At 36.2% G+C, this 19,322-nt stretch overlaps 1 protein-coding gene across 1 annotated transcript in view; it reads left to right on the plus strand.

Moving 5' to 3' along the window:
• The window catches only part of LOC132552533 (solute carrier family 23 member 2-like), a 28,551-nt gene extending 9,329 nt beyond the window's left edge, over nucleotides 1–19,222 (plus strand). Inside the window, exons 4-12 of the mRNA XM_060216712.1 lie at nucleotides 296–375; nucleotides 1,311–1,492; nucleotides 1,609–1,735; nucleotides 1,979–2,135; nucleotides 16,011–16,264; nucleotides 17,007–17,136; nucleotides 17,742–17,885; nucleotides 18,235–18,330; nucleotides 19,005–19,222. Of these exons, the coding sequence (XP_060072695.1) occupies nucleotides 296–375; nucleotides 1,311–1,492; nucleotides 1,609–1,735; nucleotides 1,979–2,135; nucleotides 16,011–16,264; nucleotides 17,007–17,136; nucleotides 17,742–17,885; nucleotides 18,235–18,330; nucleotides 19,005–19,222 (1,388 nt within the window). The remainder of the gene's footprint in view (nucleotides 1–295; nucleotides 376–1,310; nucleotides 1,493–1,608; nucleotides 1,736–1,978; nucleotides 2,136–16,010; nucleotides 16,265–17,006; nucleotides 17,137–17,741; nucleotides 17,886–18,234; nucleotides 18,331–19,004) is intronic.
• The last annotated feature ends 100 nt before the right edge of the window (nucleotides 19,223–19,322 follow it).

A 19,322-nucleotide genomic window follows, 5' to 3' on the forward strand; every position in this document is an offset into this window, starting at 1 on the left:
ATGTATTACGTAGGATATCCCTGTTTGAAGTGCAAGAAAGTGTAATCTTTGACCTGTCCGTAGCTCGCTTTCTCTTTGGTTTCCCATTTTGGAAGAAAAGGAAGATCGTTCCTATGCGAAAATTTTTTTTCAATTACATGTACACGTAACAAGCGCATTGTTTAAAAAAACTTACACAAATACTGATTCCATTTAAACAGTAGAGTAAGACTGGGATTTACAAATCATAACTAAGTTTTGTGTTTACACTAACAACCGAGCTTACAACATTAATTCCAGATCACATTATTTACAGCATTTAACATAACCTCAAACCTTACCACAGAAATGCCCCCCTACATAGACGAGGACACCAAATATACCAGGCTGAATGAGGTAAGATACATTCTGTATTAATGTAAAATTTTTGTGGGTCCTTATTTTCCGTCTTACATTCACCTCATTGCATAATCTTCCTCCAAACTAGTAGATATCAACTTTTATTTTAAATCTTGACCAATGTCCGTTATAACTGACCATTCAGATTCAGCGTTCGTCCACGGCTCATCACATCAATAATGCTACGTACCAATACTGTGCAGGATTGGCAGAGTTAAATCGAGCTTAATACATTTTCACAAGAAATATAATTAATTTTGATAATTAAGAATACTGAGTATTTTTTTTTAAAAAAATAGTACATACATTCTTTTCATAATATCTGCCAATATGGAGACATTGTGCTTACTTCCGCAAATGTTGGGGACCAACAAACAATATAACAATTTTCAAGGATGTTTCATAGTTACATTTTAATACTTGTATGACATTGTTTCATGAATTTTAATGATTGTTTGGACATTCTGAACCCGTGCTTCTATCTATAAAATGAATATAACGTGTATGTCAACATAATGATAATCCAAACTCAAATTCAATAAAACTAAGAAAAATTTGAACTAAAAAAAAAATTTACATGGAGACTACTGAAATGTACAAGGAGGATAAGACTAGATGTTTCGGAATGGTTAGCGACAGACGCTTCGTCGACGAGAATCGCCATGTAAATATTGGTCAATTCAAGTAAGTAATGTCACGTTCTCAAATAAGAACAATGTAAACAACAACCGAACTAACGAGTATCAAACACGTCAAGATTCATATTACACAAAGAGATATGATATTTGTAAGATAGAACGCTTGTACCAGTTACCATATCAAACCACTAAATATTTTGATATTAGAATTATCGTTACTTGTGAGACCTATATGTTAGGAATCACCAGTAAATATTCTCTGCTTCAATTAATTTACAATTACAAAGATTTCAGTTACAGGGTAGCCTCCTCCTAGCCTCACTTGTGGAGGTTGCGCTGGGAGCGACAGGGGCTGTTGGGGTACTTCAAAGGCTGATTGGACCAATCACAATTTCCGTTACAGTCTTCCTCTTAGGATACTCGCTTTATCCCGTGTCTATTCATTACAGCCACAGCTATTGGCCGATCGCTATTATGTAAGTATTAACGTTGAATAAAGACTGAAATATACGTTCATGTGGTTACAAGTTTGATTGAAATACATTGAATTGAAGAAAAAGTCCGATACATACCAAATGTATTATAATTACAGGAGCGCCCTCTTAGTGATGCTGTTCGGAATCTATCTAGCGCATGTGAAGGTTAAGCTGCCGAAATGCTTCCGAAAATCTAATACGGACATACCAGCCAAGGACTATTCCGTTTTCAACGTGTTTGCGGTATTGTTTGATCAGAGAGAGCAAATGAAACATGTCACGTGTTCTATAAAATTCAATTTAGGGTTGACATGTCACGTGGTCTATAAAATCAAATTTCAGGGTGACTGAAACGATACATATTTGTATGTCTGTTTCAGCCTTCGTCTTTTGCTTGAACAGCCATACTTTGGAAAATAAACAATTCTGAACCGTTTCTGGAGATGATATCCGGACATATTTGACTGGCGATCTTTCTATTTACAGATACCCTTTAGCATAGCTATCACGTGGGTTATGTGCTTTGTGTTAACCCAAGTGGGCGTATTCTCAGAAGATCCAACAGACACTGCCTATCGGGCCAGAACCGACACCAGGTCCGCCCTGTTAGATCGGACACCCTGGTTTTATTGGCCCTACCCAGGTGAGACCCCGTATTCGTTATGTCAAAATCCTAGTTTCCCAGACTGTACCCAGGTGAGACATTGTCCTCATTATGCCGAAACCATGGCTTTACGGGCGTTACCTAGGGGAAAGCTATTCTCATCAGATCGATATCCCACTTTTTCAGGCCGACACCAGATGAAACCCGTCCTTCATTTTGTCAATATCATGGTTTTTGGGTATCTATGGGAGACCTTTTTTCAATATATCGAAACCCTAGTTTTACAGTCCAAGAGTAGTTCTCATTATGTCGATATCCAGGATCAAAAGTACGTTCGCAGATGAGAATCTTCCTTATGACTTCCCAGGCTTTACAAGCAGTCCTCATTATGTCGATGTCTATGTTGTAGAGACCATGTCCAAATGACAGTAGTCCTCATTATCTCGAATTTCATGTTTAGCTGATCGTTGAGAATAGTAATGTCGTCTTTATGTCGAAATCCTTGCCAAAAATGTCGTCCGATGAATCCCTACAAAATTTGTGAAAAGAAATGACCTTGACTGATATTCAATATCACAGGGGTCAAATGTGTTAAAACCTTTAAACAAGCTCTTTTCAGGAATTAATAGGCGTAGAGGCATGATATATATATTTGGCTGGTATGTTCCTGTATGAAGCCTAACAAACTTGCAAAACGAAATTACTTTGACTTATATTCAAGGTCACAGGGGCCAAATTTGTGAAAACATTTAAATAATTTCTTCTCACGAACTAATAGGCTTTTTAGAGGCACGATATTTTGGCTGGTATGTTCGTAGGATGAATCCTGACAAGTTTTGAAACATAAATGACCTTGACCTATGTTCAATGTCACAGGGGTCAAAATAGAAAAAAACACACCATTTGAATGACCTCTTCTCACGTGCTAAAAGGCAATGTATTTATTAAATCTTTGACGTACACCCTTGAAACTTGACAAATGTGTGCATTTGAGTTAGGTCCCTATTTTACCGTATTAAAATCATTGATGCATAACTAAACTGCGCACGTCGCTTGTACAAAATAATAAGAGACAAAAGCACGATATCTCGAACCCAGTATAAAGGATTGGTTCAAAATCTGTGTGTGCGAATCTTCAGACATATCCATCTTGATTTCCAACATTTTAAGCATAAACAGTTTACCGTAAAAATGCCACGACTGTCTGAAGTTGACAGGGGTCGTGCCATTGCACTTCTTATTCAAGGTACCCGGCAAAATCAGGTCGCTAATCAATTTGGAGTCCACCAATCGAACATTTGCCGTCTCATCCAAATACTACATGCCACCCGAAGGGTTGCAGACCGTCCCGAAGCAGTCGCCCTCGTGTGAACTGAAATGATGAAGAATTAATAATTATGTTTTTGTTAAAAAAAATTAAATTCCTAATGAAATAACAATACAGCCGAAAAAATGTAAGAAAAAAAAAAAAAACCTTTTGCATGATTTAACGTAGATTGTCAATGACAATGATGACGTCAGAAGACGCGTTACTCCTGAATACTTATTTTGCTTGTTGTTTTCAAGTTAGTCAGTGTATTTTTCTCTCCCCTTCCTATTGATGAATTGATTGTTTTTTATCTAGTTCCGAGATGATTTCCAAGATATTCTTACGACGCTTGCCATAAAGGTAGCAATGACATAATTTTTGAGAGTACTGCTAGTAATGACAGTATTTCTGAGAGAACTGCTGGTAATGACACTATTTCTGAGAGTACTACTAGTAATGACACTATTTCTGAGAGTACTGCTAGTAATGACACTATTTCTGAGAGTACTACTAGTAATGACACTATTTCTGACTCTAGTAATGACAGTATTTCTGAGAGTACTGCTAGTAATGACAGTATTTCTGAGAGTACTGCTAGTAATGACAGTATTTCTGAGATTACTGCTAGTAATGACAGTATATCTGAGAGTACTGCTAGTAATGACACTATTTCTGAGAGTACTGCTAGTAATGACAGTATTTCTGAGAGTACTGCTAGTAATGACACCATTTCTGAGAGAACTGCTAGTAATGACACTATTTCTGAGAGTACTGCTAGTAATGACACTATTTCTGAGAGTACTGCTAGTAATGACACTATTTCTGAGAGTACTGCTAGTAATGACACCATTTCTGAGAGTACTTCTAGTAATGACAGTATTTCTGAGATTACTGCTGGTAATGACACCATTTCTGAGAGTACTTCTAGTAATGACAGTATTTCTGTTAGTAATGACACTATTTCTGAGAGTACTGCTAGTAATGACACTATTTCTGAGAGTACTACTAGTAATGACACTATTTCTGAGAGTACTGCTGGTAATGACAGTATTTCTGAGAGTACTGCTAGTAATGACAGTATTTCTGAGAGAACTGCTAGTAATGACACTATTTCTGAGAGTACTGCTAGTAATGACACTATTCCCGAGAGTACTGCTAGTAATGACAGTATTTCTTAGAGTACTGCTAGTAATGACACTATTTCTGAGAGAACTGCTAGTAATGACACTATTTCTGAGAGTACTGCTGGTAATGACAGTATTTCTGAGAGTACTGCTAGTAATGACACTATTTCTGAGAGTACTGCTAGTAATGACACTATTTCTGAGAGTACTGCTAGTAATGACACTATTTCTGAGAGTACTGCTAGTAATGACAGTATTTCTGAGAGTACTGCTAGTAATGTATTACTGCTAGTAATGACACTATTTCTGAGAGTACTGCTGGTAATGACACTATTTCTGAGAGTACTGCTGGTAATGACACCATTTCTGAGAGTACCACTAGTAATGACAGTATTTCTGAGAGAACTGCTAGTAATGACACTATTTCTGAGAGTACTGCTAGTAATGACACTATTTCTGAGAGTACTGCTAGTAATGACAGTATTTCTGAGAGTACTGCTAGTAATGACACCATTTCTGAGAGAACTGCTAGTAATGACACTATTTCTGAGAGTACTGCTGGTAATGACACCATTTCTGAGAGAACTGCTAGTAATGACACTATTTCTGAGAGTACTGCTAGTAATGACACTATTTCTGAGAGTACTGCTAGTAATGACAGTATTTCTGAGAGTACTGCTAGTAATGACACTATTTCTGAGAGTACTGCTAGTAATGACAGTATTTCTGAGAGTACTGCTAGTAATGACAGTATTTCTGAGAGTACTGCTAGTAATGACACTATTTCTGAGAGTACTGCTAGTAATGACAGTATTTCTGAGAGTACTGCTAGTAATGACACTATTTCTGAGAGAACTTCTAGTAATGACAGTATTTCTGAGAGTACTGCTAGTCTGACAGAGTACTGCTAGTAATGACACTATTTCTGAGAGTACTTCTAGTAATGACAGTATTTCTGAGATTACTGCTAGTAATGATAGTATATCTGAGAGTACTGCTAGTAATGACACTATTTCTGAGATTACTGCTAGTAATGACACTATTTCTGAGAGTACTGCTAGTAACGACACTATTTCTGAGAGTACTGCTAGTGCTAGTAATGACACTATTTCTGAGAGTACTGCTGGTAATGACAGTATTTCTGATAGAAATGACTGTATTTCTGAGAGTGCTGCTAGTAATGACGGTATTTCTAAGAGTACCGCTAGTAATGACACTATTTCTGAGAGTACCACTAGTAATGACAGTATTTCTGAGAGAACTGCTAGTAATGACACTATTCCCGAGAGTACTGCTAGTAATGACAGTATTTCTTAGAGTACTGCTAGTAATGACACTATTTCTGAGAGAACTGCTAGTAATGACACTATTTCTGAGAGTACTGCTGGTAATGACACTATTTCTGAGAGTACTGCTAGTAATGACACTATTTCTGAGAGTACTGCTAGTAATGACAGTATTTCTGAGAGTACTGCTAGTAATGACACTATTTCTGAGAGTACTGCTAGTAATGACACTATTTCTGAGAGTACTACTAGTAATGACACTATTTCTGAGAGTACTGCTGGTAATGACAGTATTTCTGAGAGTACTGCTAGTAATGACACCACTTCTGAGAGTACTGCTAGTAATGACACTATTTCTGAGAGTACTGCTGGTAATGACACTATTTCTGAGAGTACTTCTAGTAATGACACTATTTCTAAGAGTACTGCCAGTAATGACACTATTTCTGAGAGTACTGCTGGTAATGACAGTATTTCTGCTAGAAATGACTGTATTTCTGAGAGTGCTGCTAGTAATGACGGTATTTCTAAGAGTACCGCTAGTAATGACACTATTTCTGAGAGTACCACTAGTAATGACAGTATTTCTGAGAGAACTGCTAGTAATGACACTATTTCTGAGAGTACTGCTAGTAATGACACTATTTCCGAGAGTACTGCTAGTAATGACAGTATTTCTTAGAGTACTGCTAGTAATGACACTATTTCTGAGAGAACTGCTAGTAATGACACTATTTCTGAGAGTACTGCTGGTAATGACACTATTTCTGAGAGTACTGCTGGTAATGACACCATTTCTGAGAGTACTGCTAGTAATGACAGTATTTCTGAGAGTACTGCTAGTAATGACACTATTTCTGAGAGTACTGCTAGTAATGACAGTATTTCTGAGAGTACTGCTAGTAATGACACTATTTCTGAGAGAACTGCTAGTAATGACACTATTTCTGAGAGTACTGCTAGTAATGACACTATTTCTGAGAGTACGCTAGTAATAGTATTTCTGAGAGTAAGTAATGACACTATTTCTGAGAGTACTGCTAGTAATGACACTATTTCTGAGATTACTGCTAGTAATGACACTATTTCTGAGAGTACTGCTAGTAATGACACTATTTCTGAGAGTACTGCTAGTAATGACACTATTTCTGAGAGTACTGCTAGTAATGACAGTATTTCTGAGAGTACTGCTAGTAATGACACAATTTCTGAGAGTACTGCTAGTAATGACAGTATTTCTGAGAGTACTGCTAGTAATGACAGTATTTCTGAGAGTACTGCTAGTAATGACACTATTTCTGAGAGTACTGCTATTTCTGAGAGAACTGCTAGTAATGACACTATTTCTGAGAGTACTGCTGGTAATGACAGTATTTCTGAGAGTACTGCTGGTAATGACACCATTTCTAAGAGTATTTCTAGTAATGACAGTATTTCTGTTAGTAATGACACTATTTCTGAGAGTAGTGCTAGTAATGACACTATTTCTGAGAGTACTGCTAGTAATGACACCATTTCTGAGAGTACTTCTAGTAATGACAGTATTTCTGAGAGTACTGCTAGTAATGACAGTATTTCTGAGAGTACTGCTAGTAATGACACTATTTCTGAGAGTACTGCTAGTAATGACACAATTTCTGAGAGTACTGCTAGTAATGACACTATTTCTGAGAGTACTGCTAGTAATGACAGTATTTCTGAGAGTACTGCTAGTAATGACAGTATTTCTGAGAGAACTGCTAGTAATGACACTATTTCTGAGAGTACTGCTAGTAATGACACTATTTCTGAGAGTACTGCTAGTAATGACACTATTTCTGAGAGTACTGCTAGTAATGACACTATTTCTGAGAGTACTGCTAGTAATGACAGTATTTCTGAGAGTACTGCTAGTAATGACAGTATTTCTGAGAGAACTGCTAGTAATGACACTATTTCTGAGAGTACTGCTAGTAATGACAGTATTTCTGAGAGTACTGCTAGTAATGACACTATTTCTGAGAGTACTGCTAGTAATGACACTATTTCTGAGAGTACTGCTAGTAATGACACTATTTCTGAGAGTACTGCTAGTAATGACACTATTTCTGAGAGTACTGCTAGTAATGACACTATTTCTGAGAGTACTACTAGTAATGACACTATTTCTGAGAGTACTGCTGGTAATGACAGTATTTCTGAGAGTACTGCTAGTAATGACAACACTTCTAAGAGTACTGCTAGTAATGACACTATTTCTGAGAGTATTTCTGAGAGTACTGCTAGTAATGACACTATTTCTGAGAGTACTGCTAGTAATGACACCATTTCTGAGAGTACTGCTAGTAATGACAGTATTTCTGAGAGTACTGCTAGTAATGACAGTATTTCTGAGAGAACTGCTAGTAATGACACTATTTCTGAGAGTACTGCTAGTAATGACACTATTTCTGAGAGTACTGCTAGTAATGACTAGTAATGTATTTCTGAGAGTACTGCTAGTAATGACACTATTTCTGAGAGAGTAATGACTAGTAATGACACTATTTCTGAGAGTACTGCTAGTAATGACACTATTTCTGAGAGTACTGCTAGTAATGACAGTATTTCTGAGAGTACTGCTAGTAATGACAGTATTTCTGAGAGTACTGCTAGTAATGACAGTATTTCTGAGAGTAGTGCTATTAATTACACTATTTCTGAGAGTACTGCTAGTAATGACACTATTTCTGAGAGTACTGCTAGTAATGACACTATTTCTAAGAGTACTACTAGTAATGACAGTATTTCTGAGAGTACTGCTAGTAATGACACTATTTCTGAGAGTACTGCTAGTAATGACACTATTTCTGAGAGTACTGCTGGTAATGACACTATTTCTGAGAGTACTGCTAGTAATGACAGTATTTCTGAGAGTACTGCTAGTAATGACACTATTTCTGAGAGTACTGCTAGTAATGACACTACCCTATTTCTGAGAGTACTGCTAGTAATGACACTATTCCCGAGAGTACTGCTAGTAATGACAGTATTTCTGAGAGTACTGCTAGTAATGACACTATTTCTGAGAGAACTGCTAGTAATGACACTATTTCTGAGAGTACTACTGGTAATGACACTATTTCTGAGAGTACTGCTGGTAATGACACCATTTCTGAGAGTACCACTAGTAATGACAGTATTTCTTTTATAATACTAGCAATGACACTATTTCTGAGAGTACTGCTGGTAATGACAGTATTTCTGAGAGTACTGCTGGTAATGACAGTATTTCTGAGAGTACTGCTAGTAATGACACTATTTCTGAGAGTACTGCTAGTAATGACACTATTTCTGAGAGTACTGCTAGTAATGACAGTATTTCTGAGATAATACTAGTAATGACACTATTTCTGAGAGTACTGCTGGTAATGACAGTATTTCTGAGAGTACTGCTAGTAATGACACTATTTCTGAGAGTACTGCTAGTAATGACACTATTTCTGAGAGTACTGCTAGTAATGACACCATTTCTGAGAGTACTGCTAGTAATGACACTATTTCTGAGAGTACTGCTAGTAATGACAGTATTTCTGAGAGTACTGCTAGTAATGACAGTATTTCTGAGAGTACTGCTAGTAATGACAGTATTTCTGAGAGTACTGCTAGTAATGACAGTATTTCTGAGAGTACTGCTAGTAATGACAGTATTTCTGAGAGAACTGCTAGTAATGACACTATTTCTGAGAGTACTGCTAGTAATGACACCATTTCTGAGAGTACTGCTAGTAATGACAGTATTTCTGAGAGTACTGCTAGTAATGACACTATTTCTGAGAGTACTGCTAGTAATGACACTATTTCTGAGAGTACTGCTAGTAATGACACTATTTCTGAGAGTACTTCTAGTAATGACAGTATTTCTGAGAGTACTGCTAGTAATGACACTATTTCTGAGAGTACTGCTAGTAATGACAGTATTTCTGAGAGTACTGCTAGTAATGACAGTATTTCTGAGAGAACTGCTAGTAATGACACTATTTCTGAGAGTACTGCTAGTAATGACTATTTCTGAGAGTACTGCTAGTAATGACACAATTTCTGAGAGTACTGCTAGTAATGACAGTATTTCTGAGAGTACTGCTAGTAATGACACTATTTCTGAGAGTACTGCTAGTAATGACACTATTTCTGAGAGTACTGCTAGTAATGACAGTATTTCTGAGAGTACTGCTAGTAATGACACTATTTCTGAGAGTACTGCTAGTAATGACACTATTTCTGAGAGTACTGCTGGTAATGACAGTATTTCTGAGAGTACTTCTAGTAATGACAGTATTTCTGAGAGTACTGCTAGTAATGACACTATTTCTGAGAGTACTGCTAGTAATGACACTATTTCTGAGTGTACTGCTAGTAATGACACTATTTCTGAGAGTACTGCTAGTAATGACACTATTTCTGAGAGTACTGCTAGTAATGACACCATTTCTGAGAGTACTTCTAGTAATGACAGTATTTCTGAGATTACTGCTGGTAATGACACTATTTCTGAAAGTACTGCTAGTAATGACACTATTTCTGCGAGTACTGCTGGAAATGACACTAATTCTGAGAGTACTGCTAGTAATGACAGTATTTCTGAGAGTACTGCTAGTAATGACACTATTTCTGAGAGTACTGCTAGTAATGACACCATTTCTGAGAGTACTGCTAGTAATGACAGTATTTCTGAGAGTACTGCTAGTAATGACACTATTTCTGAGAGTACTGCTAGTAATGACACTATTTCTAAGAGTACTGCTAGTAATGACACTATTTCTGAGAGTACTGCTAGTAATGACAGTATTTCTGAGATTACTGCTAGTAATGACAGTATTTCTGAGAGTACTGCTAGTAATGACACTATTTCTTCTGCTAGTAATGACACTGCTAGTAATGTATTTCTGAGAGTACTGCTAGTAATGACAGTATTTCTGAGAGTACTGCTAGTAATGACACTATTTCTGAGAGTACTGCTAGTAATGACACTATTTCTGAGAGTACTGCTAGTAATGACAGTATTTCTGAGAGTACTGCTAGTAATGACACTATTTCTGAGAGTACTGCTAGTAATGACAGTATTTCTGAGAGTACTGCTAGTAATGACAGTATTTCTGAGAGTACTTCTAGTAATGACAGTATTTCTGAGAGTACTGCTAGTAATGACACTATTTCTGAGAGAACTGCTAGTAATGACACTATTTCTGAGAGTACTGCTAGTAATGACAGTATTTCTGAGAGTACTGCTAGTAATGACACTATTTCTGAGAGTACTGCTAGTAATGACACTATTTCTGAGAGTACTGCTAGTAATGACAGTATTTCTGAGATTACTGCTAGTAATGACACTATTTCTGAGAGTACTGCTGGTAATGACAGTATTTCTGAGAGTACTGCTAGTAATGACACTATTTCTGAGAGTACTGCTAGTAATGACACTATTTCTGAGAGTACTGCTAGTAATGACAGTATTTCTGAGAGAACTGCTAGTAATGACACTATTTCTGAGAGTACTGCTAGTAATGACACTATTTCTGAGAGTACTGCTAGTAATGACACTATTTCTAGTAATGACACTATTTCTGAGAGTACTGCTAGTAATGACACCATTTCTGAGAGTACTGCTAGTAATGACAGTATTTCTGAGAGTACTGCTAGTAATGACAGTATTTCTGAGAGAACTGCTAGTAATGACACTATTTCTGAGAGTACTGCTAGTAATGACATTATTTCTGAGAGTACTGCTAGTAATGACAGTAGAGAGTACTTCTAGTAATGACAGTATTTCTGAGAGAACTGCTAGTAATGACAGTATATCTGAGAGTACTGCTAGTAATGACACTGTTTCTGAGATTACTGCTAGTAATGACACTATTTCTGAGAGTACTGCTGGTAATGACAGTATTTCTGAGAGTACTGCTAGTAATGACACCATTTCTAGTAATGACAGTATTTCTGAGAGTACTGCTAGTAATGACAGTATTTGACTGCAGTAATGACACTATTTCTGAGAGTACTGCTAGTAATGACACCATTTCTGAGAGTACTGCTAGTAATGACACTATTTCTGAGAGTACTGCTAGTAATGACAGTATTTCTGAGAGTACTGCTAGTAATGACACTATTTCTGAGAGTACTGCTAGTAATGACACTATTTCTGAGAGTACTGCTAGTAATGACACTATTTCTGAGAGTACTGCTAGTAATGACACTATTTCTGAGAGTACTGCTAGTAATGACACTATTTCTGAGAGTACTGCTAGTAATGACACCATTTCTGAGAGTACTGCTAGTAATGACAGTATTTCTGAGAGTACTGCTAGTAATGACAGTATTTCTGAGAGAACTGCTAGTAATGACACTATTTCTGAGAGTACTGCTAGTAATGACAGTATTTCTGAGAGTACTGCTAGTAATGACACTATTTCTGAGAGTACTGCTAGTAATGACACTATTTCTGAGAGTACTGCTAGTAATGACACTATTTCTGAGAGAACTGCTAGTAATGACACTATTTCTGAGAGTACTGCTAGTAATGACAGTATTTCTGAGAGTACTGCTAGTAATGACAGTATTTCTGAGAGAACTGCTAGTAATGACACTATTTCTGAGAGTACTGCTAGTAATGACACTATTTCTGAGAGTACTGCTAGTAATGACACTATTTCTGAGATTACTGCTAGTAATGACACTATTTCTGAGAGTACTGCTAGTAATGACACTATTTCTGAGAGTACTGCTAGTAATGACACCATTTCTGAGAGTACTGCTAGTAATGACAGTATTTCTGAGAGTACTGCTAGTAATGACAGTATTTCTGAGAGAACTGCTAGTAATGACACTATTTCTGCTAGTAATGACAGTACTGCTACTGCTAGTAATGACACATTTCTGAGATTTCTGAGTAATGACTATTTCTAGTAATGACACTATTTCTGAGAGTACTGCTAGTAATGACACTATTTCTGAGAGTACTGCTAGTAATGACACTATTTCTGAGAGTACTGCTAGTAATGACACCATTTCTGAGAGTACTGCTAGTAATGACAGTATTTCTGAGAGTACTGCTAGTAATGACAGTATTTCTGAGAGAACTGCTAGTAATGACACTATTTCTGAGAGTACTGCTAGTAATGACACTATTTCTGAGAGTACTTCTAGTAATGACAGTATTTCGTGAGAGTACTGCTAGTAATGACACTATTTCTGAGAGTACTGCTAGTAATGACAGTATTTCTGAGAGTACTGCTAGTAATGACACTATTTCTGAGAGTACTGCTAGTAATGACACTATTTCTGAGAGTACTATTTCTAGTAATGACACTATTTCTGAGAGTACTGCTAGTAATGACACTATTTCTGAGAGTACTGCTAGTAATGACAGTATTTCTGAGAGTACTGCTAGTAATGACACTATTTCTGAGAGTACTGCTAGTAATGACAGTATTTCTGAGAGTACTGCTAGTAATGACAGTATTTCTGAGAGAACTGCTAGTAATGACACTATTTCTGAGAGTACTGCTAGTAATGACACCATTTCTGAGAGTACTTCTAGTATATTTCTAAGAGTACCGCTAGTAATGACACTATTTCTGAGAGTACCACTAGTAATGACAGTATTTCTGAGAGAACTGATAGTAATGAACCTATTTCTGAGAGTACTGCTAGTAATGACACTATTCCCGAGAGTACTGCTAGTAATGACAGTATTTCTGAGAGTACTGCTAGTAATGACAGTATTTCTGAGAGAACTGCTAGTAATGACACTATTTCTGAGAGTACTGCTAGTAATGACAGTATTTCTGAGATAATACTAGCAATGACACTATTTCTGAGAGTACTGCTGGTAATGACAGTATTTCTGAGAGTACTGCTGGTAATGACAGCATTTCTGAGAGTACTGCTAGTAATGACAGTATTTCTGAGAGTACTGCTAGTAATGACAGTATTTCTGAGAGAACTGCTAGTAATGACACTATTTCTGAGAGTACTGCTAGTAATGACACTATTTCTGAGAGTACTGCTAGTAATGACAGTATTTCTGAGAGTACTGCTAGTAATGACACTATTTCTGAGAGTACTGCTAGTAATGACACCATTTCTGAGAGTACTTCTAGTAATGACAGTATTTCTGAGATTACTGCTAGTAATGACACTATTTCTGAGAGTACTGCTAGTAATGACACCATTTCTGAGAGTACTGCTAGTAATGACAGTATTTCTGAGAGTACTGCTAGTAATGACACTATTTCTGAGAGTACTGCTAGTAATGACACCATTTCTGAGAGTACTTCTAGTAATGACAGTATTTCTGAGATTACTGCTGGTAATGACACTATTTCTGAGAGTACTGCTAGTAATGACAGTATTTCTGAGAGTACTGCTGGTTATGACACTATTTCTGAGAGTACTGCTAGTAATGACAGTATTTCTGAGAGTACTGCTAGTAATGACACTATTTCTGAGAGTACTGCTAGTAATGACACCATTTCTGAGAGTACTGCTAGTAATGACAGTATTTCTGAGAGTACTGCTAGTAATGACAGTATTTCTGAGAGTACTGCTAGTAATGACACTATTTCTGAGAGTACTGCTGGTAATGACACTAGTTCTGAGAGTACTGCTGGTAATGACACCATTTCTGAAAGTACTTCTAGTAATGACAGTATTTCTGAGATTACTGCTAGTAATGACAGTATATCTGAGAGTACTGCTAGTAATGACACTATTTCTGAGAGTACTGCTAGTAATGACACTATTTCTGAGAGTACTGCTAGTAATGACACCATTTCTGAGAGTACTTCTAGTAATGACAGTATTTCTGAGATTACTGCTAGTAATGACAGTATATCTGAGAGTACTGCTAGTAATGACACTATTTCTGAGAGTACTGCTAGTAATGACAGTATTTCTGAGAGTACTGCTAGTAATGACAGAATTTCTGAGAGTACTGCTAGTAATGACAGTATTTCTGAGAGTAGACCCTCTCTGTCCTCCAGCTTTAAAAAAAATTGAACAAGGATATTGTCTCCAATAGTCAATCACCCACTATTAAGATAGAAGGTAAATGACAAGCTAATATTACACTGTGACTACTGCGGACCTCGTCAGAAACCTATATAAATTATAGTATTACACCTTACCGATATCCCGGTTTGTTCAATGAAGCATGGATCGGTGTTTCATTAAGGACTATCCTTAGTGCGATCGCCACAGAATTTCGCGTATCAATGAAACTTTAAAACTTTTTTATTTCATGTTTATCTGTAAATTTTACATATTTATCTGTAAATTTTACACATTAATTTTACACTTTAATCTATAAAATGTGCAAATTAGTCTGTAAAATTTGTACTTTTAACTTTTAATGATTGCAATGTTAAATCTACAGATCAATGTGTAATTAACAAATAATTTGACAGATTGGAGTGAAAAAGCTTGTGCCTAAGACTTCATATCTTGTACGTAAGTCTCTTTATCTTGTGGGTAAGACTTCCCATCTTTTACGTAAGACTTTCTATGTTGTGGGTAAGACTTTCTATCTTGTGGGTAAGACTTTCTATCTTGCGGGTAAGTCTCTTTATCTTGTAGGTAAGATTTCCCATCTTTTACTTAAGACTTTCTATCTTGTGGGTAAGACTTTCTATCTTGTGGGTAAGACTTTCTATCTTGCGGGTAAGACTTCCTATCTTTTACGTAAGACTTTCTATCTTGTGGGTAAGACTTTTTATCTTCTGGGTAAGACTTTCTATCTTGTGGTTAAGACTTTTTATCTTCTGGGTAAGACTTTCTATCTTGTGGGTAAGACTTTCTATCTTGTGGGTAAGACTTTCTAACTTGTGTGTAAGTTTTTCTATCTTGTGGGTAAGACTTTCTATCTTGTGGGTAAGACTTCCTATCTTGTGGGTAAGACTTTTTATCTTGTGGATAAGATGTTTTATCTTGTAGGTAAGACTCTTTATCTTTTACGTAAGACTTTCTATTGGTGCGTAAGACTCTTTATATTGTAAGTAAGATTGTTTTAACTCTAAATCTTGAAGGTACGATATAATTCATACATTTTTCTTACTTGCAGAGGTAAGTTACATTTGCCCTTCGGAGCTTTGATAAATGTATCAAATAGACGTTTTAAAATTAGAGTAATTTTTTCAATTGAACGATTGTAATAAATATGTTGTTTTCATTATTCATCAAGGTCATTTCGGAGCCCCAAAGTTCAACATGGGTCTGTTTATTGCCTTTATTTCGGTCAGCATAGCATCAGCAATGGAATCCATTGGCGATTACTTCGCTACAGCCAAAACGTGTGACGCACTTCCTGTTCCGTCACACGCTGTAAATCGCGGGATTTTGATCGAAGGACTGATGAGCATACTTTCGGCACTCTTCGGTACCGGCCATGCAACCACCTCATACACCATAGCCGTCTCCATAGCAGCTCTTACAAAGGTAGGCAATATGTTATCTATATTATTATAATGTTTGAGATGTATATCAGTATCAATGCCTATAGAACAGAAGACAAGTTATATTATCATCTCTCTAAAAGTAAATGGCCATGATTTTTTTTTATAAATCCATATTTTAGCCTAAAAGGATAAAATGATATCATTATATAGTCTGTGCTATCTTGTCTCTGTCGGCACAAACACAACCCCAAAAGTCGGTGTTGTCTCCCTTTAGCTTAGTCTGGTGAATATGCATATAATCTGACGGTATCTTCTATTTTAGTAAAATATGCTGTTGATCAGTGAAGAGTTGATTTTTTTTCATTATTGTGGAACTGATAACGACAAAAGTGCTGCGACATCAAAATAGTTTTAATCTTACCTTAGGCACGATTCTAAATTCATAAATTGCAATATTTGTCAAAACATTTTTCGATCGCGTAGTTCAGTAAAGAACTTTAAAAAAGTAGCAAACCAACTCTTCATTCAACTATCTCTCATACCTCATATGCATCCCATTTTTACTTTTTTTTTTTTTACTTATTTTCCCCTTATTTTCGTTTGGGGGAGGGGCGGTTGGGGAGAGGTTTCTTTCCAATCTTTCTTTCTTTAAGTTTTTTCGATTATTTTGCATGAACAAAAGAGTTCTCTTAAGAAAATTGACAGAAAATGGATGTTATATCTTAAAGTAGATCAAACTAGTAGGCGAGACTTTATGCTCCGTTTTTGTTTTTTTGGCTCAGGTAGGCAGTCGTTATGCTGTAGTTTTGTCTGGAGTAATAGCAATTATTCTAGCTGTGTTTGTAAAGTTTGGGGCCGTGATGTCATCTATGCCTGATCCTATCATTGGTGGAATTTCTATTGTTACAACAGGTATAAAGTCCAGATGTTTATACATTATTGACCTTAAGAGAGGTCAGTACAATCTTATTAACCCGATTGGAGAGATATAGACCGACGATAAATCAAAGCTATACCACATTTCCTAATTTGGTTAAATTTTGATATCAGATATTACATCTTAAACACTGGTCAATAATAATGAAATTGATTAAGTGAAAACGAGGCTTTGTGAGGAAAGAAAAAGAAAATGAAACGCGAACAATGTTTCCATTAATAATTACAATTGAAGTGACACCATGAATACGTTAATATTTGTCATCACTTATGAAATATTCAGATGAATGTAAATGTATATAATGCTTGATGAAGCTTTAGTGAAAAACTGATTTTTACTTTTGTTTTTGATGTTTAACTTGTCTAAATTACTAAATTACACCTTTGCAAATTAACTTTGTCGCACGTCATTTATGCTTTTGAATTACTCATTTTTCTAGTTTTTTATTAATTTTTTTTTCTGAGTTCCTCTTTTTTTTTTTTTTTTTTACACTAAACACATAACTGAACCGTTAGCATTTTCATCTTCCTTATTGTCATTTGATCAATTCTGCATACACACCTGTCTTCTTTTGAACCAGGAATCGTGTTGGGGCTAGGAATATCGACATTACGTACAGTTGATATGACGTCATCCCGAAACATCTCAGTCGTGGGCATGTCCATCTTGATACCTGTTATTAGTTCTGCTTCACTGAACATGTATCCAGGTATGATAAGCACAGGTGAGTCAGCTTTGGAATTCAGATTCTAAGAATACAGTTTTTTCAACTTTTGTCGATGCCAAAACGAATCTTTTAAAAATGAAGACAAAAAAAGGTTATAATAATAATAATAATAATAATAATAATAATAATAATAATTGGAATGATAATAATTGTAATGATAATAATTTTAATGATAATAATTGTAATGATAATAATAATTTAAAAAATGAAATTGTTGTGGAGCGCCTCATGGACAAATAAAACGTTAAGAACGTATTTACTATTTAACATATTCATGAGGGCATGATGGTATGATTGGAGAATAACATTTGTATCATGTCCATACTTTAAGGAAATTTCATTTCAGGTTACACCGAAGTGGACAAAGTAATGAAAATCGTTCTCGGGTTTCCAATGATTATGGGATCCCTTATCGCTATCATTTTAGACAATACAGTCAAGGGTAGGTAACTCATTCCTACGTACCCAGACAGGTCAGAAGCACAATGTTGCACATTTCGTTGATAGATCTATATTTTATTTGGGTTTTCTTTATCTCGATAGAGGATAAACTTTCCTTTTAATGGAGAGAGAGAGGGAGGGAGAGAGAGAGAGAGAGAGAGAGAGAGAGAGAGAGAGAGAGAGAGAGAGAGAGAGAGAGAGAGAGAGAGAGAGATAGAGAGAGAGAGAGAGAGAGAGAGAGAGAGAGAGAGAGAGAGAGAGAGAGAGAGAGAGAGAGAGAGAGAGAGAGAGAGAGAGAGAGAGAGAGAGAGAGAGAGAGAGAGAGAGAGAGAGAGAGAGAGAGAGAGAGAGAGAGAGAGAGAGAGAGAGAGAGAGAGAGAGAGAGAGAGAGAGAGAGAGAGAGAGAGAGAGAGAGAGAGAGAGAGAGAGAGAGAGAGAGAGAGAGAGAGAGAGAGAGAGAGAGGATTTGTAGACAATGTATTAATTAACTTTATTGTCAAGTGTATGCAGTGTCATTGTCTAAGTTCTCAGTCAATCCCGAGATTTTTTTTTACAACTGTTTTAGTTTTAATGTATATATATGATACAGAACCAGTTTATGTAATGTCGGCAATTACAGTTACAATAAAAATAAATAAAAGAATGGCGAATGTTTAAACTCTCTTTGTTTGACAGGCACACGACTCTCGAGAGGCCTTGATCCAGTGACACGTGATGTCGACATTCATGCAGACATGAACGAAGTCCAATCCCTATCTACCGGAAGTTACGTCACAAGAGACCATTTATATGATATACCATATTTAGACAAATTTTGTAGAAGTAACTCAATATTGAAATGGATTCCATTTGTTCAAAAGGTCAATATTTCAAAAACATATGGTAATACATAGAACATGTAATCAATAAAATATTGAGATTTTCAATGCATTTCATTTATCAACGTTTTGAAGAAAAGTGAAAACATCGTTGCACGTTCTTAGAGAAGTTGTA

The sequence above is a fragment of the Ylistrum balloti genome, unplaced genomic scaffold, assembly GCF_031769215.1.
Source record: "Ylistrum balloti isolate Yb309-2 unplaced genomic scaffold, AGI_CSIRO_Ybal_v1 Utg370254, whole genome shotgun sequence".
Taxonomy (NCBI): Eukaryota; Metazoa; Mollusca; class Bivalvia; order Pectinida; family Pectinidae; genus Ylistrum; species Ylistrum balloti.